Here is a 27,719-nt window from a genome sequence, read left to right on the forward strand (position 1 = left end):
GTTGAACAGTTGCCATCTCCATTTTTAATCCTGGGGGTCTTTAATGGGCATCATCCCCTCTGGGGAAGTGCTGTTATTGATAGGAGGGGTCGCTCTGTAGAGCATATGCTCTCTGATCACATTCTTTCTCTTTTGAATACTGGTTCTTCCACTTATTTTCATGCACCTAGTCAGTCCTTTACTGCTATTGATCTCTCGATTTCCTCTCCTTCATTATTCTCCCATTTTTCATGGAGTGTTGACAATAATCCACTAGGCAGTGATAATTTTCCTATACTTTTGAGAGAGACTGGCCGTGGTCAGTGCCACCCTACCCGCATGCCCCGGTGGAAGCTGGATCAGGCAGACTGGTCCACGTTCACTGCTCTCACAGAACTTGATCCTGCCATCATGAGTCAGCCATCAATAGACGACTGTGTGGCAGCGGTAACTGACTGTATTATACAAGCAGCTGCTCAGTGTATTCCTAAAACCTCGACACGTTTTTCACGATATCCTCGTCCATGGTGGAATCCTGCGTACCACATGGCACAGAATGCTCAAAAACAGGTCTGGGATACTTTCCGTAGATATTCCACACTTTCGAACCGCTTCGCTTTCCAATGGGCCCGTGTACATGCTAGGTGGGTAAGACATCAAAGCCAGAAGGAATCTTGGATTAAGTTCATAACTAGCATATCTTCTACCACCAGTTCCAAGGTCATATGGGACAGGATTCGAAAGGTATGTGGGCACTACAATACTGTCCCCCTCTCAATCTTACTCTCTGATGGCCAAGAGGTAGCTGATATCTGGAGCATCACCGATACTATAGGTGAAAGCTTTTGCTGGGTATCTAGCACTTCTGCTTGTTCCTCCACCTTCTTAGCCATCAAGACTCAGGCAGAGCATTCACCTCTTTCTTTTCAAACTGACTGTCTCTATGACTATAATCATCTCTTTAACACTGGTGGAACTGAAAATGGCCCTTTATCAGTCTGGCAGTACATCTGTTGGACCTGATCATGTACACTATGACATGCTGCGCTATCTCTCTTCTGCTCTTGATATTCTTCTAATTGTTTTTAATCAGATCTGGCAGGAGGATGTTTTTCCTAATGCCTGGAACCAGGCTATTATCTTACCTTTCTCTAAGCCTGGGAAAGATCCCAAGATTCCTTCAAACTACCATCCAATTGCTTTGATGAGCTGTCTCTATAAGATTTTAGAGAGGATGGTTAATGCTCGTCTTGTTTGGTTCCTCGAATCAAACAATTTCCTCTCGCCCACCCAGTGTGGGTTCCGATCACAGCACTCCACCACAGACCACCTAATTTGACTTGAAACGTCAATCAGAGAAGCCATTCCAAACGACAACATCTTGTATCAATATTCTTTGACATTGAGAAGGCTTATGACCCATATATATGGGTTGCGTGGCCATTTACCCGTGTTTATTAAAATATTTTTAATGGACAAGAGATTCCAAGTTTGTGTGGGTTCGATACTTTCCCGTTCTTATTTACAGGAACTTGGGGTCCCTGTGTTCTGAGTGTCACACTTTTCAGTGTAAAGATAAATGCCATCACTGAACAACTCCCTCTTACGGTTGCAAACGGGCTCTATGTTGACAACTTTCACATCTCGTGTCAGTCATCGTACATGAGATATATTGAGCGGCAACTACAAACTGCCCTCAATTGTGTACTGAAGTAGACCACAGTGAACGGCTTTAATTTCTCTCTCTCTAAAACCGTTTGCATGCACTTTTGCCACCAATGAGGTATTCACCCTGATCTTGAACTCCATATCGGTGAAGTTTTGCTGCCAGTGGTCCCTGAGACCAAGTTCTTGGGGCTTATCTTTGACCATAAGCTGACCTTTATTCTACACTTAAACAGCTATGGGTCAAATGCACAAGAGCACTGAACATCCTCCATGTTCTCTCTACCACTAGTTGGGGAGCAAATCGATGTTTTATGTCAAAGATGTATCGTGCTCTTATTTGATTGAAACTCGACTATGGATCAATGGTCTATGGCTCTGCCAGACCCTCGGCCTCAAAGATGCTGGACCCTTTACTGCTATTGATCTCTCAATTTCCTCCCCTTCATTATTCTCCCATTTTTCATGGAGTGTTGACAATAATCCACTAGGCAGTGATCATTTTCCTGTACTTTTGAGAGAGACTGGCCGTGGTCGATACCACCCTACTGTGTTCACTCCTGAACTGTATGCCATATCTCTTGCCCTAGATCATATTGAAGCTAAGCAGTACTCCAACTGCACTATTTATAGTGACTCACTTAGTTCTCTACTGGCCCTGGAATCACTTCACATTGGTTCACACCCTGTTCTCACCAATATTCAAAGCTGACTGGCCCATTTCTCATTAACTGCTACTTCTATCCAGTTTTTTCTGGATACCAGGCCACGTTGGTATTTGCGGGAATGAGCTTGCAGACATGGCAGCTAAATCTGTCTACTCTGGCACTATCACCACTGTGCCTATTCCATACATGGACTGTGGTCCTGTATTCAAGGCTCGGCTCTGTGCCAGCTGGCAGTCCACTTGGAGTGAGCAACGCAAGAACAAGCTTTTCCATTTAAAACCCTATATTGGACTTTGGCCGTCTAGCTTCCGTAAGGTTCGAAAGGAGGAAGTTGTTCTAACTAGACTACACATTGGTCACAGTTTTTTAACACATTGTTTTCTTTTATCTGGAACTGTTGCACCAGTGTGTAGTTTGTGTAACACTCAAATCACTGTAAGCCACACTTTACTTTATTGTCATCGTTACGACTCTCAACGATGGCATTATTTTAAACATGTTTTGTCCCAAGGTTTGTTTGTAACATTGGACAGTGTTATTGGTGACGGTGACACTGTCCACCTTGATAAAATTTTTAGTTTTTTAATGGCCATTAATCTTTTTGATTTCATTTAAGTGTTTGATATTTATTCATTACACCTTTTTAATTGTGGTTCCCTTTTAAGTGTTTCAATCTCTCTAGTTCAATTTGAAATTGGAAAATGGCCAGAACATTAAATAACTCGACACCAGGACTGGAAAGGCCGACTTCAGGTGACTAACGCTGCTGTTTGAACTATCAGTTTGACCTACCCGTTAGTCGCCCTGGCAAGTTGTTATTACAATTTTGCTGCATGTCTTTTAATACTTTTATTTCTTTACATTTTGGTACTGGCCATAATGATACATAACCCAGAACCAGAACTGGAAAAACCAACTTCAGGTGACTGATGGTGGTTCTTGTACTTACCTGTTAGTCTTCCTGGCAGGTTATGATCATTACCATTATGCTACAGGAAGTCCTTTACAACTTTGTAGATTGGATATCAACATTGGTTTTATGCCATTTTATGTTTTTAATTGCTGTTTTGTTTTTACATTCATTTCCTTTTGTGTATTTTACTTCATTTACTTTACTTTTACCTTTTTACTGGACATTTGGCTAATTATTATTACGATTTTGCTACATGTCTTTTAAAACTTTTATTACTTTACCTTTTTATAATGGCTGTTATGACACATAACCCGGAACCAGGACTGGAAAGGCCAACTTCAGGTGACTGACGGTGGTTCTTGTACTTACCTGTTAGTCTTCCTGGTGGGTTATGATCATTACCATTATGCTAGAAAAAGTCCTTTACAACTTCTCTTACTCTGCTTTCTCTCTTAACATTGTAGACTAGGTGTCAACATTGGTTTTATACTTTTTCTGTTTTTCAATGCTGTTTTGTTTTACCTTCATTTCCTTTTATGTATTTTACTACATTTAATTTCTTTTTACCTTTTTACCAGACGTTTGGCGCAGGTAGCCCAGCTGCTTTGTGCCATAAAACACGAAATGAACCAACCAACCTTCTCTCATATTTTGCACCCTTACTACTCATTGAAAACTGGTAATTTCAGCTTCTGCCAAAACTCAGAGTGATGGTTCAGTAGAATTGAATAAAGAGAATCACATGTGTCATGAGAGTATGTTGTACTTTTACTGGTGGATGGGTTGACACATGATGATTTGTATGAGACACAAATTGAAATCAGTCAATTCCAATGGGGGGGAGAAAAAGGCTTGCAGTATGCATAAAAAAATGTTTTTGCATAGAGAGGACAGAACTGAATGAGTATAGCTATTTATGTGAAGGGAGGTAAGTACCTATCGAAAATACATTTTCACCATAGGAAAACTATAACTTTAGTCTAATTTGTGTTTTCTATACTTACCTGCTGTGTAATGATATAATACATATAATTACTAGTTTTATAACAATTAACAGTTTGAACTGTTGTATGGTACTATTCAAACTTTCCACCTAATAAAACTAGGTTAACCTACTGAAACAGTGTTTTCACACAAAGAGATTTCTAAACATATTTACTTGTTTATCTGTATATAGATAAATAATTTATTTTGACAAACCTTTCTCCTGTAAGTTTGTTCCATTTGTTCATTTGTATGTAATATAGTATTATTTAAATTTGCAAAGCACATGTACCTTAGATTTCAAAGAGGAAAAAAAAAGAGATAACTGATATTCAGTTTGTACTAAATGTACAGCTGTACTACTGTGTTCCAGGCCCACGAAATGAAAATAAGAGAAAACATTATTATAATCACACTGATAGATTTCATCCATTTCAGAAAGATAAAAGGATCAAGACTTACTAAAGGGAGGGAGGGAGGAACAAGAATTCTATTACATTCACTGTAAAACATAAATATAATGGGAACCATACTACTGTATTTCTTGTCAGCCAGGAAAGAGATTCTTGAGTCACTGTTGCAAGCTGTATTTTTAGGACAATAAGAACAAGACCAATAGCTATAATTGCAGTCATTTTACTGTATTTCATGCCTGACAGAAATAAAATATGAAAAAGCATTACTACTACATTCACACTTCTGTATTCCAAGTCAACCACACAAAGAATAGGAATGAGGATTGCATTTTCATTCACATCTTGTATTAAAAATAATGGTAGTAACAGTATTGACAATTTATTTTTCTCTCTTCTGTGTCCTGTGCTGTCTGAGAAAAAGAAAATTATGGGTAAGTTGTTGTGTGTTCTACATTGCATCAAAGGCGTTCAGAGTTATATGTCATGATTGTTGACCATCATTTTTTGGTACAAAGGACATTGAGCGAAGTGCAAGACAGAAGAAATAAATTGATAGATCCTGTGTGGTGATGTTTTGTATTTATCAAAATATAATATTGCATACATGAAGTGTAGTATGTTGCAGAATTTCTTTATTTTTATAGGTGTATTCCATGCCCACCAGGACATTACATCAGTAGTAAGGACACATTAGAATGCTCCCCATGTCCCCCAAATACTTATGTATCAGAACCATTACCATATGGAATAAAGTCCTGTAAACATTGTGGTCCTGGACTTCAGTCAGAAAATTCAGAGAGCTGCTATAGTGATTGTCATATTTTCCTTGCTGATGGGCAAGAGTTTGATTTTTCTGTTTTACCTGAGTAAGATATGTTAATTTTTTATTGTTTTTCCCACCAAATATGAATATTCTAGGATAAATTTAGAAACTGTGATTTATGTGTTAATATACTTGGAGATAATCTTGATACTTTGGCATATCATGGGCATAGCTACTTCATATTAAGACACCAAAAAAATAGGGTAAACTACTGTGATGAGTTTCATTTTACTAATTATAATTATGTCTTAACTCTGGCAGACATAGTTTGCTGCATTCTAAAGAAAGGCTGGTAGCAGTAAAGTGCTATAACAGTTAAGCTTTGCACTCACAATTCATGATAACGAGAAATCCACTTGAAGTAAAAATGCATTTTCAAGATGGCTGGTCTGGGTATTAAAACTTTTACTAAAATAAAGTACCAAACAACATTTTGATTTTCTCATGTCATCTTCAAGTTAGCAAAGAAAGTTTGCAACCTTTCTTTGTTAACATGAAGATGACCTAAGAAGGTTGAAACATTGTTTGGTACTTTATTTTAATTGAAGTTTTAATACCCAGGCCAGCCATCTTGAGAATGCATTTGTATTCACAAGCTTTTGTGTTGATTGTTGTGAATTTTAACTGGTGTATTCTGTGTCCTTAACCTCTTAGTAGTTTAATACATTCGATCTATGAATAGTAAGTTTAAAGTATAATGTATGGCTCAAGTATGTTAATTCTTATTTAAAAACAAGGGAATATTGCTTCATATGAAATTTTAAATAATACATTTGCAAGTAAATCTGGCAAGTTTTAAAAACACCATTATTCTATTTAACTTTTAGAGCAGTTGGAAGTTTAAGTGCAATATAAAGTGAACTTTGAACAATCTTGATTGCAGTATGCTAAAACTACAATAATATTAGTCACCTTTCTGCTTTTATGCGATGTGATAAGCATGAAACATACCAGTAACTGTTCTCATTTCGTTATAGGGTTTAATGATGTGCCTGTAATATTTTTAAAGGTTTAATGAAATTCGTGGAACTCCACTGTTCACAGCAAGTGGAACCCAGTATTTTCATGTATTCAACATAAGTCTTTGTGGTCATGATGGCAAGCCAAAGGCAGTGTGTAAGAATAATGTTTCTTATCATGTAAGTCTACTATAAACTATATGCTCTTAACATAATATGTTAGTTTAAAACATTTCTTTGGAGTATGTTTTTTACTTTTCGTTTTCTGCAATTTTTTTTATAAAATGTATTTTGTAATAAACCATTGTTTTAGAGTTCTTAAGATCTTTTGTTTAATTGCAATAATGGTAATGAATTTGATAGATAAAGATTTATTCCTGAAAAAGTATTAGAAATAATTTTTGATGGAAAATTTTATTTTGATTTTTAATCTGTGAAGTATATACATTAAACTTAATAATTAATTTAATAAAATTGCTATATTAAATGTTTGAAGACTATAAAATGATCACATAATTATAGGTTGAAATGTTGATTCAACAAGTTTATAACCAAAAACTATTTTATATAAATTAACACTAGCTTTTTTTATTTGGCCACTAATGATTAGAATATTCTTTCCCTGTTCATTTACTCCAAGTATTTTTAATGTTTTTTTTCCTTGTCTTCTTAACATGTCATATGTAGAATAATACTGAGCTATCTGCATTATATGCTGTCAGTTTTCAAACATAATTTCATGCAAGAACATTATTTGCCAAGATTTTTGTTTTTGTTGCCAGGAAAGGAAAATTACAGAGTAGCATATGCTGCTGCTATCTTCATTGATAACTGTATCAATGATTCATTTTCTGATTTTATATATTGATAGGGAGCAACTTGTTATTAAAATTCAAAACAATAATATTTACTTCTTACCAGTGACAAGCTTTCAAGCTTCTGAAAATGAGTATTTTTAGTTTGTGTAGAATTATGTTATTATTATTACTAATATCAAGAGTGACAAATTACTCTTGAAGAATTGGTAAATTCATAAAACCACAATGTATTTTGTTTGTTCTTGATGGAGGAATACTTAAGTCAATGTTATAAAATTTTGTCACATTTCTGATATGATTTTACAGAATCAAAGAAATATCAAAATTTTTGGATTTAATGTCTTATAACTCAAGGGAAAACTACATGTCCTATATTAGTCTGTCACCACTATTTATGCTTATGATGACTTGGCATGGCCAGGTGGTTAAGGCACTCAACCTTATTAGCTGAGGGTCAGGGGTTCGAATCCTTGCCACACTAAACATGCTCACCCTTTCAGCTGTGGGGGCATTATAATGTGACAGTCAATCCAACTATTCGTTGGTAAAAGAGTAGCCCAAGAGTTGATGGTGGGTAATTATGACTAGCTGCCTTCCCTCTAGTCTGACACTGCTAAATTAGGGATGGTTAGCACAGATAGCCCTTGAGTAGCTTTGTGCAAATTTCAAAACAAACCAAACTTATGTTATAAATAAATATAAGCTTCCTGTGTGAGCTATTAAACAGTTTAAAGAAAGAAATTTCAGCATGGTACATTATCTCCTCTCACAAATATAACTATTCTCGTTCAGTGCTGTTCTATGTGTGAAATTTTATTTTCCTACTGCCACAAGCCTAGAACTCCCATATACCCCACAATCACTGTGTTACAACTTCATCTTGCATGGAAATAATCATACTACAGCCCCTTATCAATAGGAGTGCAGCACACCCTCCTGATGCATGTGACTCCCTCTGTTCAATTCTCCCAAACTGTCACTTTTCATTTGCCAGTACTCTTGTCATGACATTTTTCACTGTGATATTCACAAGTTTAAAAAATAAACGTGTGAATAGCACATTGAAAAATGTCATGACAACATTGGAAAAAAATGAGAGTAACAATTCCACTTTGGAATAAATTACAAAACAATTCAATCAATACAGAAAAAAAAAGGATAACTTTTTTAGTTTTTCATTTATTTATCTTAACTCTGTTATGTTTGGTTATCCATCTTTAATGGTCTGTAAGTCCATGTTACCTCTTTTGGAGGTAATACCATCTACCTGCACACTTATGCAGGGGGGGGGGAGTTGACTGTAGAATTATTGGTTCTCATTCAACAAGAGATTGATTATTTTAAGAATCAACTTTCTTCTTCAGATGTTGTCCATTTTCTTCCTGACCATGCAAAACATTTTGGGACTAGGAGGAATTTAATAGCCTTTTCCTTCCACATGATTTTGCTGTGTCTTCCTATGCCAAGACTGCAGAATCAACTAGACCTAATATAGCTGTTTTAGGAATGATTCTTTATGTGTGTTTTGTTTGGTCAATTTCCTTGATTTCTTATAATTCTCTTCCTTCTGTTTGGGTTCCTCTGTTTGTTGCATTATTCGATGAAGATGGACATGCTAGCAAAGGTGCCAATGACTACTCTGTGGATTCTGGTCCATTGAGGGTTTGCTTGACCAATTTTTTTTTTCCTTGTGGTGTGTATTCACCACAGATCTTTTGGTTATTCAAGTATTCAAGTATTATTCAAGGGACTTATCATCCACTTCCTTTTCCCTCTGTTCTCTCAGGTACTTATATCCTTTCCATCGCTTTGGGATCTTACTACCAGTCAATGTCTATGTAAAGGAGGTATAAAAGCTTTACTTCCAGAAAGTCATTGCATTTGTACCTCATCTTTCTCCAGGTTTTTATTCCAGTTTGTGGTACCTAAGAAAACCAGGGACTGGAGACCTGTGATTGACCTGCTCCACCTCTATCAGATTTTGGTTCTGCATTTCTATATTATGGAATGTTTTCTCACCCTCAGGTTGACTTTATCTCCATGTGTATGGATGACCAATATAGATGTCTTGATCGCTCATCTACATATTCCTTTACCTCGTGCGTTAAAGTACTGTCTTCTGTGTATCAATTTTACATCCTACTCTTCAACCTTGCTTGGGTTCCATATGTTTGTTTTTGAATACTCAAGGCTCTTGCTTGATGTATGCTTACTCAGAAATTATGCTTACACCATTACACTGATGACTGGCTTATGTTAGCTTCTTCCAAAATGAGTCTGACCATCACATTCATCTACTTCTTTTGGAGGCACTTCATGTTGGTTGGTTAATTTCAGTCGTGACCAACTTTTTCCACTTTGATTCTATTCAATGTATCTTTGAGATCTCCATGCTTTTACTGCTCATGAGGTGCTGTTGCTTTGGGTATGTCATTCTCTATGGAAACCCTTATCTCCTTCAGTCAAGTGCACATGAGGTTTCTTCAGTGGACTCTGCACAACCCTGACTTGGATGCTCCTGTTTCCTTTCCTTCATTCCTTGTTGATGATCTACATTGATGGTTGGACAAGGCCCATGCATTGGTAGGTGTTCTGCTTTCTCCCCCTTTTCAGATTTGCATATCTTCATGGATGCTTCCCTCCACAGCTGGTGGACTGTTTTATCAGGGGACTTTTGTCTCCTTGATCACAGATTATTCAGTTGCCTTATCCCACAATTGTAATATTTTTGGGTACCACAAAGTTTTTACCTTTCCTGCCCTTCAGTCAGACATGTGGGTTACACCACATACATTCACCTCTCACTATGACTATCAGAGAGAAATTTCTTCCTTGTCAGTTTATTGTCTTCCATCTATTGCAGCTCTTCAGAGTTTGGTGTAAATGTAATATTAATTTTTTTTGTGTGTATATATACCTTTTATCTTTACAGATTCCGCTATTTGTGGAGTGTTACCTGTACAGGTATACTTCAACTGGTCAAATGCATACTGTAAGGCCATGATGACTTGACACTTATAATTTCCATGGCCACTAACTGCATACTGTTAAGATGGCATGTTCCACAATATCACTTATAGATTTTTCCTTGTAATATATTTGCTTCATTAGTATGCCCATTTTGGACCATACTAACCCATTCATTTCATGGGTAAAGCAGGAAGGGATAGCTGTCCATCAGTGCCATTTTTTAGACAGAATAAATCAGGAGAGGTCTGCTTTTCAAAATAGGGTTTTTTGGTCACTTATTGCATTGTTTCTTGTGTTGATGTTCCTCTAGATTCTCCACCATGTTTTCTTCCAGTGGAGTATGGAAGTCCTTTCCACTTTCATGCTGCTGGGGTGATGGGCCATGGAGGCATCCCAGTACTTACAAAATGCGGAACAATGTCAAGATGTAGTTCTGGTGCTTTCTGTTCCATCACATCTTTGTATCTGATAGTGCTCGATAAGTGAATAACTAATTAGGATATTCAAAATCATATTAATATAACATAACCTACTGTAATGTTTGAATCCATTCATGATATTTAAAACATTATGAAGGATACTGTTAACTTGATTATTTTGGAAAAATTACTGAGTCTAAGAACATTTAGGGATATTATTTTCTATCCTGTAATAATAATTCTTTAATTTTGTTCAAATGTTTAACATTATTTTCTTGAAATAACTCTATTTCAACGTGTAGTATTTATTGGAAGGCTGTTGATTTAGGTGCTGAAAACTGAAATCTATTTCTGTTTGTGTACTAGGAGACTGTTGGAGAGATACAAAAGGAAGAAGAGATACGGTCTATGATATGCCGGTCTACATTTGTGCCCTCATCAGAGGGAGGATCATCAACTCTTGCTACTCAATCTGTTAGGTAAAAATGTTTGAATGGTTAATTTTATAATAATCTTTTGAGTATCAACCATTTTATTTTGGTTCCATATTCAAAAGTCTTTTAGAATTAGCATCATTAACTAACTTGAATCTTGAATATTATTTTTTTAGATGTAATAATTATAGTAAATTTGCACTTAAAATTTCCTCTTTTTTTTTTATTGCTTTTGAGCTTGCTTGGTTTCAGAGTTTAATCACAATTCTTAATCTGTAGCACAGCCAAGGGAGGGAGTTGGTGAACTACATTTTCTGGTAGGTACTTCCAACAGCTCAAAATATTAGTTTTTCCATTTTGTAGTGCCCTCTATATGTTTGAACTTTTTTTTTAATATAAAATGCATGCTACAAGCCTTCTGCACCCTCCTATTGAAGTCAAAGATTCCAATATATCTTTCATGCAAATCACCATACATCAGCTCTCAACCAACAGGAGGGCACCATCATCACATGATGCTTGTGACTCCCTGTATGCAACATTGCTAAACCATCACTTCTTGAATTCAGGCATTTTTCTTTAGTTCCAGCTCTGCAAAAAAATGCTTTAACTTTCATTTCTTTTCAAGAAATTTTCACTTTCATTTTGAAAGCATCTATTTACTACTGTTTTGCTGCAAAATGTTTACTTCTTTGTTGTATGGTAAGCGTGAATTCTGAAGTTATGTTACCATTTTTATTCCATCTCATTCACATGACTACATACTTCAGATCACAAGTATGAGCAACCTGTTGGTGGATTTATTGGTATTTATTCACAGAGAGGTTGAGCATTATATGAGACAATCTTTATTTTCTCCATTTGCCTCTCTTCCTCCAGAGTCTTTTGATCCTGACCATGCTCTCATGGATTATTATTTTTTATTCCCAACTGGAGCTCGCTGTGCCTCCCCACACACTGTGTGAGGATTATGTTCAGCCCATGTGATGTTTTGGCTATTTTTCTTATTATGACCAAAATCCTTCCCTTTTACATGATCTTGCCTCCAAATCTTAGTTAGTCCCCCCATTTTCTGATAATTGGGTTGACACTGAGCATTTTATTTCCCAGTTGAGTAGCAACATTAGTATGCCTCATCCCCTTTGGGTGTAGGATCAGTCTTTTCTCTCTCATCATAGGGGAGACTGTCCTTATCTAGATCAACAACTGTTGCATTTGGTTCTGCCTGTTAAGGGGGACAGATCATGACTCTTACATTCATCTAACAGGTGCTAAGTATTCTCATATCTGTCACACCATGACAACTCTGTTGCAGTACCTTTCCTCAATCCATCTCTTGCCAGAAGAACTTCACAAGAACTATGAGAGGTTTTCTGGGCATGTGACCATCCTCCTCACTTCCATGTTGTCCCATGTTTGGCTCTGGCCCTGCACATATGATTTCTTTTTTTCTGTATATCAACAGAAGTAGAATGTTTAACACACCTGTGCCTTGGCTTGGTGGATCTGGCTTCACATCCACAGTTGCTGGTGTCTCCAAGTTTAGTCTACTCAATATCCAGGTATCAGGAAGCCTTATCTCATACCTTCCATTTTTCTCAGTACCACAGGGTCTTTCTTTCCTCTTTCCTTACCCTTTTGATCCATTCTTTCCAGATATGCTGGCTGCCTAGATGTACAGTACTTCCAGGTTAGGATATTAATGTTGTACTGTATTCCTTTACTTTGCCTCTGTTCAAGCCAATTACCTTGTGTTCTTCTCCTCTTGGCCTGTGAACATTCTCAGTTGGATATATTCACTATCGACACCACTCACACACTGTACCACTCATCATACTTTCCCCTTTATCTGGATCATTCCTTCCTTCCCAAGACCTCAGCAGCTTGTGAAAGTAACTCCTCCTTTTCTCCCATTTCCCTTTCTTCTATTTCTCATCTCTGTACTCGTCTTGATCCAGATAGACTTTTATGACCAGTGTTTGCCCTTCATTGTAATATTGCCATATGGCTTCCTTCAGGGATTCCCATCTCTTTATTCTCTGGCAACCCATTTCCTCACAGGAAATTTTTCCCTTTACTCATACCATTTGGATTCATTATTTAATCCAGTTGGCTTGTTCTTTTTTTGTCTCCCTTCCCAACATATGTTATTCTGTGTTATCTTCCATCAAATTCACCATCTAACCTTTTCCTGTGTTTCGTGTCTTGATTGGTTTTTGGAGGAGATTTTGAAGTTGGACATGTGGACCTCCCCAGTATTGTTCGTCTCCCATTATGTCATGGTTTCTGCATCATCTACCACCTGTGGCTTATTTCATACTTTCTGACACTAGGTAAGTCTTTATTAATGCTTTTTTTTTTTGCAGGAGTCCTTGCTTTGAGTTATTCTCCTGCTCTGTGGTGAGTGATGCCCAGGGACGTAGATGTTTTACACCCGATAGGGGGGATGATTTTTGCAACCACTTATGTGGACTGTTCAATTTACAAATTGGTAATCTCTGATTACTTGAACCTGAAAGCCGTAAACATGCAGTCACAGAGTAATCTTGTTGCCACGATACTTCAAGGTTTCCATATACGTTTGTATAAGTGAGGTGTTGTGAACAGTTTTCAAAATGTTAAAAGAATAAACACAAATGTGTCACAAATTAACTGCCACATGAATTTATTCCTGCACACTGCACAGTATAAAAGATGGCCATTATACTTGACAAGGTTACTAATAACTTTCATTGCATGAATTACGTTTTCAAATATTAATAAAATTAGTAATAACCCTTGATAAGTTCATATCTACTGAAAAACTGTTCATGTTGTTTGATAAAAATAATTAAAATGTCTTTGTGAACTCTTAAAAATTGCACATCAATACAATGTAGCACATAATTATTCATACTTTTCATTGAAGTAAGGTTCATTTAGTCCTCTAGTCTACATGTTCCCAAACGTAGACCTCCTTTGTAGTGATCTGTTTATGAATTCTTTCATAAGCTCTTCTATATTTATCTTGTCGACCTCATCTATGTGAGTGTGACAAACTGCCACATGGTTGAGGCGGCACTGAGACATAGTTGACCTTAACCATGTCTTCAACCGTCTTAATGAAGAAAAGCTGCGTTCACATTCGCAGCTGGATACTGGACATACAAGCAAAATTTTCATGAGAAGAAACACTTCACTAAACATCTGCTGGCTTGTTTCATGCATTATACAGTAAGCATCCTTCGCACCTTGCAGAGATACTGCTTTTGTTGTTTCTTTGAACATGGGCAACTGAAACTTGAGTCGTTGTGCAAAGATTTTTGGATAGAAGTTTATAACCGAGTTGTCAATCTTGCCAGATATGATCACGTTCTCAAGTGCCAGATATTGCTTCAAGTCGTTGTCTGCATTGAATCTAGTGGTTACATGTTCTATGACTGTGTCCACAAATTCAAAATATTGGCTTCTGTAGTAATCTCTAACTGTTGCAGAATGGTGTTCTGAGCCATCACTTGTGATCCTTCTGGTGGGTCTGCGAATGCGTGGTAGTTCAATAGGCACCAGATATATGGAAGTTACCTTTTTCTCAGCTTCATCAAATATCTTGTTGTAATTTTCCTCTGTTCACAATACCTGCAATTGCTCAACTGTCATTGCAGATGCTTCAATCATGCCAGATACTGTTGCTGATTTTGCTTGGAATGCATGGTTTAGTTCCTCTAATGCACCTAATGGATGCTGAGCCATCAACAATCCTAAAACTGTCTTTCCTTTTTCAAATCTGTCCAGCAGACCTCGTGCTTTCACTGCTAGATCTAATTTTTCATTTGCTAATTCAGACAATGAATCAACAATGTCACTGTAGTGATCATTAGCACATGTAATTGCAGATAGGCGGCACATCCAGCGTGTTGGACACAGTGGGCAGATGCATTTAACTGGACCATTGTGGCTGTCTGACGATACAATATTTTGAAATATTGTCTTGTATTTGCCTGACCTCTGAAGCAAGACACCAAGTTCATGTACCCACTGGATAGAATCTCGAACACATTCACAAGCTTCAACTGCATGTTGCATTATTAAATTAGCCTTGTGTGCTCCGCAGTGAAAAAACAAAGCTGACAGTTGCTTCTCTTTTATTTTTGCCTGGCATCCACTGTACGCACCACTCATGTTAGCGGCTCCATCAGAAGTTTGTGCTCTTAATCCTGACAGTGGTAAATTGAGTCTAGTCAGTACATCAAGTATAGTTGAGGATATTGTTTCACCAATTGTATTGGAAACACTGTAAAAAACCAAGAAATGTCTCATGCACGTCATGGTTCTCATCTACGTATCGTACACATATTGCTTCCTGTTCGGCACCTGTAACATCTTGAGTGCCATCAACCATTAATGCAAAGATTTTACTTTACTGCACTTCATGTGCTATGTTCCTCAGTATTTGATGGCTAAACATCTCCATTATTTCATTCTGAGCCTGGGGTAATGTGAATGTGGTTTTCTTTGACAAGTAGGCCATCAACTCAGGATATTCCTCTTCCAGGAGCTTCATTAATTGCAGGATGTTCCCCTTCGTATTAGTATGTCCACGTAATGTTAAACATTGATGCAGTAAGAAATGTAAACTTCTGAATATTTTGGCCAGACTTCTTTTGCATTCTTCCTGCTGCTTCTTTTTTCCATCATGTAGCTGGACAGTCACTGGAGTTACATCAAGTGAATCTATGCTGAGAGGAGGATTGGTGTTCGTTGAATTTCTGATTTGCCTTTTTCCAGTTGCAAAAACTGGTGGATATGAAGGTATACTCCACTAGCCTCTCCAATTTCCCTGTAAAAAGGCCTCTATTTTCCGCCTTGACACAATGAAAGTATATGACGTTTTGAGTCTGATTGTTAAAGTGCAGCCATGGGAACTCATCAAACCGCTTGCCCTGGAAGTTGATATTTTGAGATTTTGCTTTCTGTCGTGGTATTAGTTGTGCGCGCCTGGATGATATGGCTTTCCACACTGTATCTGTGGAGTGTCAGATGTTTCATTACTGCACAAACTTGTTTCACAACTATCTGGTGGTTCATGATGTGCAATAGTTGCATAAGCATTTTCAGACTCGTTCTCTGAAGAACATGGTATTTCTTCTGTATCACAAGTTTCTATTCCTTTTCTTGAGGTTGCTGGGTTATCTGCATCTGTATTGTCACTTGTAGTACTAGTAACTGGCTTGCAGAACTGTCTAATATCGGAAAGTTTTAGACGCTTGCTTGTCATAATTGGAATCTGTTTCCCAGATGACTCAACATGCTAAAATACAGTCTTTATTGAAAAACTCTAACGTACATCGAACGAAGGTAGAACAGAATGAAAGTAGGATTGAACTGTACAATGTATTTAAGTTGAACGTGCGAACCTCACATTGACTACTGAGCCGACTGACGGCCTGGGCATCGCTGGGACAATAATGTGTGCTAGTTACAACACAAGTAATTGCACGTTTCTCGAAAAATACATCTATTAAATAAAAAATACCTAAACAAAAACTAGCAATACAATTCGAGTAGAGACTTCAGGCCATTGAAATTGCTCCTTTTGTGTTCTAATTATACAATAAAATACAATATTTTTACTATCTATGACAACAGAATATATTGTTCTTTTACCATAAAGCACCAGCACTTTATTAGAGGGCAGTGGTAATCTGAAATTTCCTGGATTAATGAGGGCCACAAACACAGGTCTAATGAGCCCTGTTGTAAAATTGAGGCTCAGACTAAAGGGAGCGGAGGGGGATAATGTAGGGCGCATCTGGATCCAAGCGGCCCAAACCTGTCATTAACATAACTATACACTAAACATACACTATGGTCAGTGGCTTCAGCAGGTAAGGAGAGTAATGCGTTTGACAGTAAAACCGGCTAGACCTGCATAAGAACAAATGGCATAGGGAAACTGCACAATATAAACATAAGATTGATGTAGCTACAAGCTGCAAATGACCTGCCAGATCTAGATCACAGGAGTTTACGCTTGGGAGTTATATTTTCGAATTTCATGCTCTGTTCAATCTGTTGTGATGAAAATTTTACTACATCTTACACTACGTACAAGACGTAGGTAGATTCTGTGATAGTGCTTGCAAACCTTGCATGTATACTTAGGCCTACTGACTGATACTTACGAACTATTGCTTATATCGAAAAGCTTAGAAGCACGCCTATATTAAAGATGTACATTTTGGCTACTGAAAAAGCCTACATCTAGGCCTAATTATGTAATTTGATTTGTAAGAACACGAGAATCACAAGAACAAACACATAATTTGTAGGCCTGTGATGCAATAAAACAATTCAACAGACCAAACTGTAGGGGGGGGATGATTGTATGCACCATACCCCCCACCTAAAATGAAGAGGGGTGTATCCCCCCAGGATCTATGCCCCTGCTGGTGCCTGACCAGGTACACTTTATTCTCCACAAATCTGCACTGCATATCATGTTGATCCACATGCTCTATCCATGACTCCTTCTGTTCCTCTTTAAGATGGGGTGTTTCACAAGATTGCTCATAAGTGAATAACCCTGTGATATTCTGCTTCAAAAATGTGCTTCTGATTGACTATACAACCCATGGAATGCATGGGCAGAGCAGATGGGATAATAGCTGTCAGTCTCTGCCATGCCTTGATTGAATAAATGGGCATCGTCTGCTTTTGTAACTAGGATTTTGTGATCACTCATTGCATTGTTTTGTTTTTTTATTTACATTAAATATACATTGTAGAGTTAGAATGTGTTTTCAGTTACTGAAAGATATTTTTTTAAAGAAAAACAAACATTCTTGTGATATTTTGGAGTATGAATATATTAAAAAGTAGTTAAAATAGTTGTAAGGGAAGTAGAATTGCAATCAACATTTAATTTCCAATAGGATTTTAAGTACAACAGGACCAAAATTTTAAAATTCATTTATAAAGGAAAGAAAAGTAAAAATTCATCTCTTTATCATTATGAAGTCTTATTGTTGTACAATTCTGATTTTGATGAATTATATAGAAAAAAATTACTTTGTTGTAAGAAATAACTAATGTTCAGTAATAGTGAAAACATTTGTTAAACTTGGCTATTTTAATAAACTATTTGGACATCTTATTTTCATTAGTAATTTTATGTTTTTAATGACATGTAATTCAGAATTTTGCCAATATCATCAAGAACTACTTTATAGTATTCACTGATAAGAAAAACATTCAAATAAAATGTTTGCTGTTCTAATTCCAGTGTTCCTTCTTTTTATTCAATCTGGTGATGTTGAGTGTGAAATATTCTGTTTCATGCATTGGCAGTATTAGTCTAAATTTCCTGATTTTTTTTTTATCCAGTTGTAACACTGAGGTGTGAAATGTGCCAAACATTTTATACATTGGCAACATTAAGGTGTGAAATTTGCTAATCATTTTATACATTGACAGCACTAAAGTGTGAAATATACTTGTCATTGTATGCATTGACAACACTATTCAAGTTAGTTTTCTTCTCACTGTATGCATAGGTAACACTTAAATATGAAATTTGTTGATAATAAGTGCATTTTCTACCTACAGCCTTGGAGATACTTTAATTGGAATAACAACAAGACCAGTCTATAACAACATCAGTATAGTCGAGGAGTTTGTAGAAGGCAAGCATATTTTTTAGATTAATAGTTGAGGTATTTAGAGTTAACTAATGCTGCAAGTGTCATGTGGGTTTAGAATTAAATGTATAGTACTTTTTTGTTTCACAAGAACAGCTATCCTTCAAGAAGTTGTATGTTTTATAATCAGTGTGGAATTGTTTTCAATACCAATAGAGTTGCCTCATGATTCTCGTCATATGTGTACTTTGTAATGTAAAACACATAATGACACTTTGTTTTGTCTCTTGAGACATGTTATAAAATATTTTATCCATTAGTTTTGTGTAAACTTACAAAGTAAAAAGCCAGCTATATTTAAGTATGAAATAATATACAATTTGTCAAAAAAATGTCATTGTGAAGAAACATCAGAAGTTACATACAGTTTGTGGAATGACAAACTCGCTTTATTTCCTTTTAGGCCAAGCCCATCAAAAAGACATTCATTTCTACTATTCCTCTTCAAAGTAAGTCTTGTTTCAGATATTTTTCTTTATTTTGTAGTGTTTATTGCTACACAGAGCTTGAATTTGACATTTTCTGAGTGAATGGCACCTGAAATAACTTAGATGTGGAGCTGGAGCCATTTTGAGTCAAAGCAACAAAAACAACAGAAATATTTTGAATTCTTTCTTCTGAAAGATATCAGCATTTCTCTGATTAAGTTTAACAGAAGTATTTCCAATATAAGGTGTAATATTTGATTACATTTGTATGAAAATTTAACATTAGACTCCCTGTGTGCAACTAAATATTTTCAGACCAGCTATTTACTGCAGTTTTGATTATGTCAACTCTCTTCAGCTTGTGAATTGGAGCTTCATTTTTGTAGCTGTAGATGTGGAAATGCAATTGGGATATTTTTATACACCCATATTTATGAATTTTTCATTTTGAGAAAGCTATTATTTTAATGAAAAACTGAAGACTGAGATAAAAATTAAAGAAAAGCACTGTAGTTGATAGGCAGCAGTGGTCTAAGGGTAGGCAATCTAAGCAGCTATCTGAAGAGATATATTGTGGGGGGGTAAAACTGCTGACTAGGATGAGGGGAAGGGCAGGAAGAAGGAATTGTAGGAAAAATAACTACTTTCCTGGAGAAATGCATACACATGAAATGATACAGAGCTGGCACCTCTTTTGCAGAAAATAGAAAAATATAGAAGCTGTAACTTTTTTTTTTTTTTGAATACAATAGGTTAAACTAATAAAAATAATAAGGTATAGTTAGGATTGTCTTGATGTAGAGCTAAATAAAATGAAATTTATATATGGTTTGGAGAGGGGGTGACAGGCCAAATATTTGCCTGTATTTAAGAATTACCTAAGTAGCCAGCCCTGTGGATAGGATAGTATGTATTAAGTTGAGGAATAATTCGTGAGCGTTTTTAAATAATTTCATTCAAGCATTACATGCAAGACTATACAATACTTCAATGCATGAACACATTACACCCAAAACATTTATTATGATACTTTATTTCATGTAATACCTAGGTATATAGTATGCATTGTTTTAAACGAAATTGCAAGAAATTAAATGCGAAAAGGAGATGGTGTCGAAAATGCTCGATTTTGTCCACATGATATTCCATTTAATGAGCTGAAAATGAAAGCAAAAATTAAAGACATATGAAAATCAAATACACCATCTATTAGAGCAAAAAATTATTTACCAAATGACATGAAATATTTTGCGAAAGCGTTTCATTTATGAATATATTTTTTTAACTTGAAAAAACGCTCAGGAATTATTCCTCAACCCAATATATGAAGTTGTGTCCCTGTAATCTTTTAATTAAAACTGTGATCACGTGGGTAAAAATTCTTCTTTTATAGAATTGAGTTATGGGTTTAAATCTCACTTCTGATTTTTTTCCCCATTTTATGTATATTTTTAGAAAATATTCTAATTTAATCTAAAACATACGAGAGAGAAAAAAATTATATTGTTATTATAGTTTTTTTCTTAAGTTAAAGAAGTGTATCTTCTATGGCTTGCAGTAAATCTTCATGTAGTACATTCCAAAATTTAGTAGCTCTAAAAGTAATAGTTGTGAGTTAAATCCTGGTTGTGTGATGTTAAAAAACATATAAACACAAATTAGTAAAGCAACTAACATAACACCAAACATTCATTAGAAAGTTTTTCCATGGTTTCAGTATTTGTCAAATCTGCCTACAAGAGTGTTAATTTTACTATTAATAACAGATATTAAGTACATTAACAGTATAAATAAATGCATGTAATATTACAAATCTCAAGGTTTTTTTTATCACTTTATACTTATGTGAAGTAGTTCAAGTTACTGACTTTTTTTGGTATTTTAGGAATTTTGTTTGATACTATACATTTAAACTGTTGATCCATTTTTAACTTTGTCTTTTTTTTATCACTTTATACTTCTGTGAAGTAGTTCAAGTTACTGACTTTTTTTGGTATTTTAGGAATTTTGTTTGATACTATACATTTAAACTGTTGATCCATTTTTAACTTGGTCTTTTTTTATCACTTTATACTTCTGCGAAGTAGTTCATGTTACTGACTTTTTTTGGTATTTTAGGAATTTTGTTTGATACTATACATTTAAACTGTTGATCCATTTTTAACTTGGTCTTTTTTTATCACTTTATACTTATGTGAAGTAGTTCAAGTTACTGACTTTTTTTTGGTATTTTAGGAATTTTGTTTGATACTATACATTTAAACTGTTGATCCATTTTTAACTTGGTCTGTTTTTTTTCTGTAGATATTATCAGTTCCTTTCAGTAACTTGGATGTTTTTAAAAATTTGAATATTTTTCCATAAAATAATTCTACTACTTATATCTTTCTTATTGTTTTGAAAACTGCTGTATAAAAGTGATGTGGCAACTATTGAAGCTTCCTGGAATGCTGTATAAAGCTTATGTTAATGAATAATGAAAATTAAGTATGTAGTTAATTGTACAATCTTAACTGCATTATACACTGTGTTGTTGTGATTTTGAATTAATACTGCACTATTTTTACTTTTGCCTGTTAATGTTTTATATTAGTAATGTGGTCGTCATACTGTCAATACACTATATGGTTTAAATGTTAGCCCTACCCAAGCCTGCAAGTCTGGCCGTGCAACCACCATTACTCTCCACTGTGATAAGAGCATAGAGGGGAATGGAACAGTGCTGCTACCTACTTCATGCCCAGATGGGACATGTGATGGGTGTAACTTTCATTTCATGTGGAAGACACAACTAGCATGTCGTATATGTATGGAAGAGGATTATGAGGTGTATTTACATACCATGTTTTAATCTGATCATATAGGTGATATTATACTAATTACAAGTATATCTTTTAAGTTTAATAATTGTATTTGTTTGTATATTTTATAATTTTTCTTTGTATGTCATATAGGAGCTTCCAACCAATTAATAAAACTTGAAAACAATAGTGTCATCACCTGTGCATGTTAGACACGTCTCAACCACACGATTATCAGCATTTTACTTTTATGTTTTTATTGATAAGTTTAGTTTTATTTGTAAATACAATTAGGTGACCATTGTCATAGATAGATTTTGAGGCTTGTAGTTTTAGATTTAGACTTGCTTTATATTTTAAACTGATTGTATGATACAAACATATATATACTGATATTTCTTCATACTATTATGTTTTGTTATTCTAGGTGTTAATATTATTTGGAAATTAACTAACAAAATTCTCTCATGACTTGTTGATATGAAGCAACATTTTAAGCAACCTTATTAATGTACCACCTAGTATTGGCTGAACAAGATGTTGGTGTTGTATATTGTGCCACCTAGTACTGACTGACCAAGATGTTGATGTTGTATAATGTACCACTTAGTATTGACTTATCAAGATGTTGATGTTGTATAATGTACCACCTAGTATTGGCCAACCAAGATGTTAATGTTGTAATAACTATGTTAGGTTTGCATGTTAATAGTTGTTGACCTGACTAGCTCACTAACGTATAAGTTTATTAAGATGCTAACAGGTTACCATAATGGTTAAGTTACATGTGTACATGTTAAAAGATATTAGGCGTATTCGTATGTCAAATTATTAAACTTATCAAGACATTGACAGTTCATTTAAGAGACTGAATTAAGTTGGCTTGTTAATGTGTGTTAGTACTTGTGTTGAATAAATTATGTATTTGTTAAAACGTTTTGGTAGATTGTATAATCAGTTGTAGTGTAAATATAACAAAATGGTATATATGTTATTGTCTGATGCATGAATTTCTGAGTTATGTGAAGAAACTACTTATTGGTGATTTGCTCTTTAAAAATTTTGATCCTTTCCACATGTCATCACATTTGTTGACTCATATTCAAAATGTTATTGAACTACTATTTCATAAATTTATGTAGATAAGTTTGTTATACAATTTTGTATTATACATTATTTTATTTTTAAATTTAAATGTAAATGTTAAAACACATACCTGAACATTGATTTGGTGTCATGTCATATGTTGAAAGCAGCACTAGTTCAAATTAGATGTTTGTGGTGTAAAAATAAAAACTTTATAGTTTCATACAAATTAGGAACTCAGATTGTCAATATGAACAAGCTAGAATATAAAATAAAAACCTCCTAGCTTTTCTATTTGCTGAGGTATTAAGTGTATACTCAACCAAACACATATTTTGAAATGATACCTTACATTCACTTACTTCTATCTATGACATATCAGTAACCAATTGAAAGCTCAGAATGTCCTCCCAGTAGCCATTTCAAGTATTACAACATCATCATGTTCTTTCAATATAAATCTTCAAGCTGATGATGTAAGTCTTTAGTCTGTTCAAAATGTTATACATTTTTATACCCAAATACAGCTTAGTTACCAAGCTTGTTAAATTATAGTGGTATTATATAGTATTGTTATAGTAATTTAAGTAATTTCACATCCTCCACATGCAATATTTTATAAGGTTTATCAACCTACAACAAGTAACAAATAGGTACTAAGACTGTAATAATTAACTCTTTGATTTGCTTCTTTATTTACTGTTCTATGTTTTAAGAAAAATAAGTTTAAGCACTTGAAAATAGTAATAATGTATGAACATATATTATGTATAATAATTGAAATGTGGCTGTATTTTACAAAATACTAGTCTACTAAAACACAATAAAGACAGGCCACTCTGTAAAGACTAGAGGTCAGTTTTATATTATTGGATATGGTAACATGAGTGCATCTCACTGTAACTTCTGTATTGTTAGCCAGACATAGCTGAAAGGTTAATAATAAATGTGTGTGTGTATGTGTTATATATATATATATATAGACACACACACACATGCGTAATGTTATGAAATTTAAGCTATTTAGTCCAAACATTTGTGCTTTTGTAGTCATTCCAGAACAAAAAAGGCATAACTTGTATTTATTTCCTAATTTTTTATGGTGCTTACCAGATTGGTCAAATCAACCAAATTCATACAGAGATTTGTTAGTGAAAATAACCTAAAATATATATTGTGAGAAACATTTAATAAATATCTGTATGTTATGAACATTTCACATGTAAAATTTGGAAATTTTCTGATCCACAAAAGTATTTTTAACCCTAAAATAACAAATTACTTTCTAATTTGAGTAGCCACATGTGAAAAGAAAAAAAGCATGATAAGAGCAGTGCTTGAGAAAAATTAAAACTTAGTAAAAAAATCTGATATCTGGGTATGAAAACCCTGTAATGCTCACTGATAATCTGTCTGATTTTATGAACATGTGGTTACTAATTTAAAATATATAGTTTAAAAATATAACAAGCATAAGATGGTTATGAGATCAATCCCATAGACTGAGCCTGTACTGAAAAGAGTTAAATTTCCACGTTCTTTCTCATGCATCTCCACAACTATCTCCTGGTGAATCTAATATAATCTTGTTTACACCAAGACAAATAAACCTTTTTAGAGGCAAGATATTACTTTTGTATATAAAAAGATCCTAATTTAAAAATGAATGGTTGTGTATGTGAGATCACACTATGAAGGAGGTTATGCAGTTATTTTAAACTCTCACATTATGTTGACAAACAAGTTTAAGGTTAAGATCTTAATTCATCATACTGATAAACTCTCAAAACACTTTTGAATTTTTGAAAACTGCTTGATAATACAGTAATGGTTTTCCTGTCTATTTGTTAGATACAATAATTTATTACTATTTGAACAAATAAAGTTAATAAAATAATGATTTATGAACTTATTAAATGCTACATTTTTATCACTTTACTATGAGTTTGGTAAACATGTACTGCACACTCTCATTCGTAGTGTATCTGTATATTATAATTAAGATGTATTTTTTAAACCATGATCTTGTTTGCTATATTTTTGAAATTTTTTTCAATGAAAGACAAGATCCTTCCATCAATATTATCAAATGTGGTTTATCAGTTTATTTTTTCTTGGTGCAGATAAGATTATATTGAATCTACCATGAGATGACTGCATGTACTGTGAAAAAACAATTAAAGTTAAGGACACTGTTTAGAACACCCTTTGTCAAGTTGCCCATTCAAGTTACTTTTTTAAAAATCTAAGCTAAAGGCAAGCAGAGTTTCTCTATAAAGAAAAATGTGAATTCTTGAACAGAATCTGCAAGTTAATAAGTTCTATTCAGCATATAAATATTTTTCATTCAGATATCAGTATTGTCACTGAAACCACTGATTATTAATTTTTCAGAATGTTTTGATATATCTTAATACAAGAAGTCTTTAACATTGTATACTTATGTAATGGAGTGCAATTTTGTTATGAAGTGTAGTTGGTTATGTAAGATACAACAGTGAAATAACATTTTTATTAAATTTGTAGTGGAAATATACTTAAATGATTATTTATCTTTGGAAGTGCTATACATGTATATATATGATAAAAGCCCAAATATTTATCTTTACCTGACAATAGGTATAAAGTTGATGTGCATGTGTTTTAATCAAAGTGTTGAAACTAACAGGTAGTAAAAGGAGAATGTTTGCATGGAGTACAAACCTTACACTACATATCTCCTCAAGGCTGCATATCTCGAAAAGGAGTGGGAGCCACTTTGACACGAACACAGCCTTGTTCTGCTATACCTAAGGAACTACAAGCCATTATTGGTATAACAATTGCTCTAGGGATTTTATTGTCAACCATGGTACTCTATTTTTGGAAAAAGAACAGAAAGTAAGTGAATACTACATGTTATTAAAGCACTTTTTTAGTACACAGGTATTCAATTTCTATACACATTGTGGAATTGCAGTTTTCTATGATGGGAAATGTCTTGAAATACTTCTGTGTACACACCTATTGGAAACTATATTGACAATATTTTTTCCTGTCCTTTAAATTTTTAGGTACTTTTGAGTACACTAATTGTGATAGAATTCTGGTTTGAGTTTTGAAGATTATTCTGACTTTATGCTATTTTCAAATACTTTAAATGTTTTTGAAAGACTTTTCACATCAAGGAATATGATTGTATGTCTGTAGTTTTTCTTTGTTTAGTACTGACATTCACCTTTATTTTTTTTCTTTATAAGGTGTGAAGTGCATCCTTTGGCAAGAAGAGTTGTAGTAATGTGTGGACTTTTATTCTCCTTAGCACCTTTTGTGTTATAAGTCCCATTTATTTGTGAGTCTAGGAAGTCTAGGATACCATTCTTTACACTGCTTGGATGGTGTGATTTACAGTCATAGTATTTTCTAACATCTGTGGATTTTATATAAACCACTATGATGTTAGACATTAGTATTTCTTTCACCATCATATGTAGAAAGATAAGCTTATTATATTTTCTATTTCCATGAGTTGCAAGTTCAGGTATTGGTTCATGAAATAAAGGTTTCTGTAGAATGTGGCTATAGTACAGTGTATTTTAGCCAGATCTTGGGTTTTAGAATATTTGTTTTTGGGGAATTTTCTTTACAAATATCCATGTAGAAACTTTTTTTATTACTGGTGATAAGTGTGAGCTTATTGCTAGGCCTTCTTCCTCTTGATAGATTTTTCCTTATATTTCAGTTGAGATACATTGATGCACAAAGTTGTGAATTCTATTATTATGGGAGTTGTCAGTTGTTTTTGGAGTTTGATCATTTTTGAGATATTAATTGGCAGTTCTTGAAGGTTTACCACATTAATGAACAGGTTGTAGGAAACATCAAAACTTATAATTGTATCTTCTGAGGTTAGTATGATTTTTCTGATAATTCTTAATATTCACATACTTATGATATATTAAAAATTCACAAAAAAGACTATCCTTTGTTCTCTGTTTCCTGAAGTTAATTATAGAGATTCATTACGCCACTGATTAGCCAGATATCTTATGAATATTGTATTAGCATTACAGTAAAACCTGTCTAAGGTGGAATTGCACAGGACTGAGTAAAATTTCTAACTTAGACAGTGAACGTGCATTTCCTTAATTATACATAATTTTTGAGTGGAATGTTATATTTGCTCGAATCAAGGGAAGTAAGACGTTTGTGAATAAAGTTATTATACTGTTTATTAGACTAAGAACAAAAATAGACATTCAAAATATACATAAGTACACAAAATCTTATTCACATTTATTTGAAGAAAGTGTTCAATTTCAACTATTTCATTTTTTTTAATACACTTTCTCATGTGGTTAAAAGAGAACACCAATTCAATGGTCTTTTCATGAAGTTCATTTTCCCCCTTTATTCTTGCATACAATTTGATAGCTTTAATATAACTTTAACACTTGCAATGAAGTAGGAACTTCTATTTCTTCAATAACCTTTCCATTGTGTTCATCTTCTGAATCTCTCACACTGTTACCATCTTGCAATTCTATTATAGATTTTAGATCAGTTTCATCAGTTTCTGTTAAAACATTATTGTCAATGTTCACAAAACTTTCTGCATTCACAGAATCATCTGCATCAGTCTATTCAATCAGATTTGGATTTCACTAGAATCATCACAACGAACAACTTCTCCACAATCTC

At 34.4% G+C, this 27,719-nt stretch overlaps 1 protein-coding gene across 3 annotated transcripts in view; it reads left to right on the plus strand.

Annotated features, from left to right (window-relative positions):
- Positions 1–27,719, plus strand: part of LOC143250619 (endosome/lysosome-associated apoptosis and autophagy regulator family member 2-like) — a 95,265-nt gene that overhangs the window by 53,849 nt on the left and 13,697 nt on the right. For all 3 annotated transcript variants that reach the window (XM_076501447.1, XM_076501448.1, XM_076501449.1), the window contains exons 13-19: positions 5,270–5,491; positions 6,458–6,587; positions 10,981–11,093; positions 18,633–18,709; positions 19,128–19,173; positions 21,793–21,979; positions 25,708–25,919. In XM_076501447.1, the coding sequence (XP_076357562.1) occupies positions 5,270–5,491; positions 6,458–6,587; positions 10,981–11,093; positions 18,633–18,709; positions 19,128–19,173; positions 21,793–21,979; positions 25,708–25,919 (987 nt within the window). The remainder of the gene's footprint in view (positions 1–5,269; positions 5,492–6,457; positions 6,588–10,980; positions 11,094–18,632; positions 18,710–19,127; positions 19,174–21,792; positions 21,980–25,707; positions 25,920–27,719) is intronic.

Source organism: Tachypleus tridentatus, chromosome 5 (genome assembly GCF_004210375.1).
Source record: "Tachypleus tridentatus isolate NWPU-2018 chromosome 5, ASM421037v1, whole genome shotgun sequence".
Taxonomy (NCBI): Eukaryota; Metazoa; Arthropoda; class Merostomata; order Xiphosura; family Limulidae; genus Tachypleus; species Tachypleus tridentatus.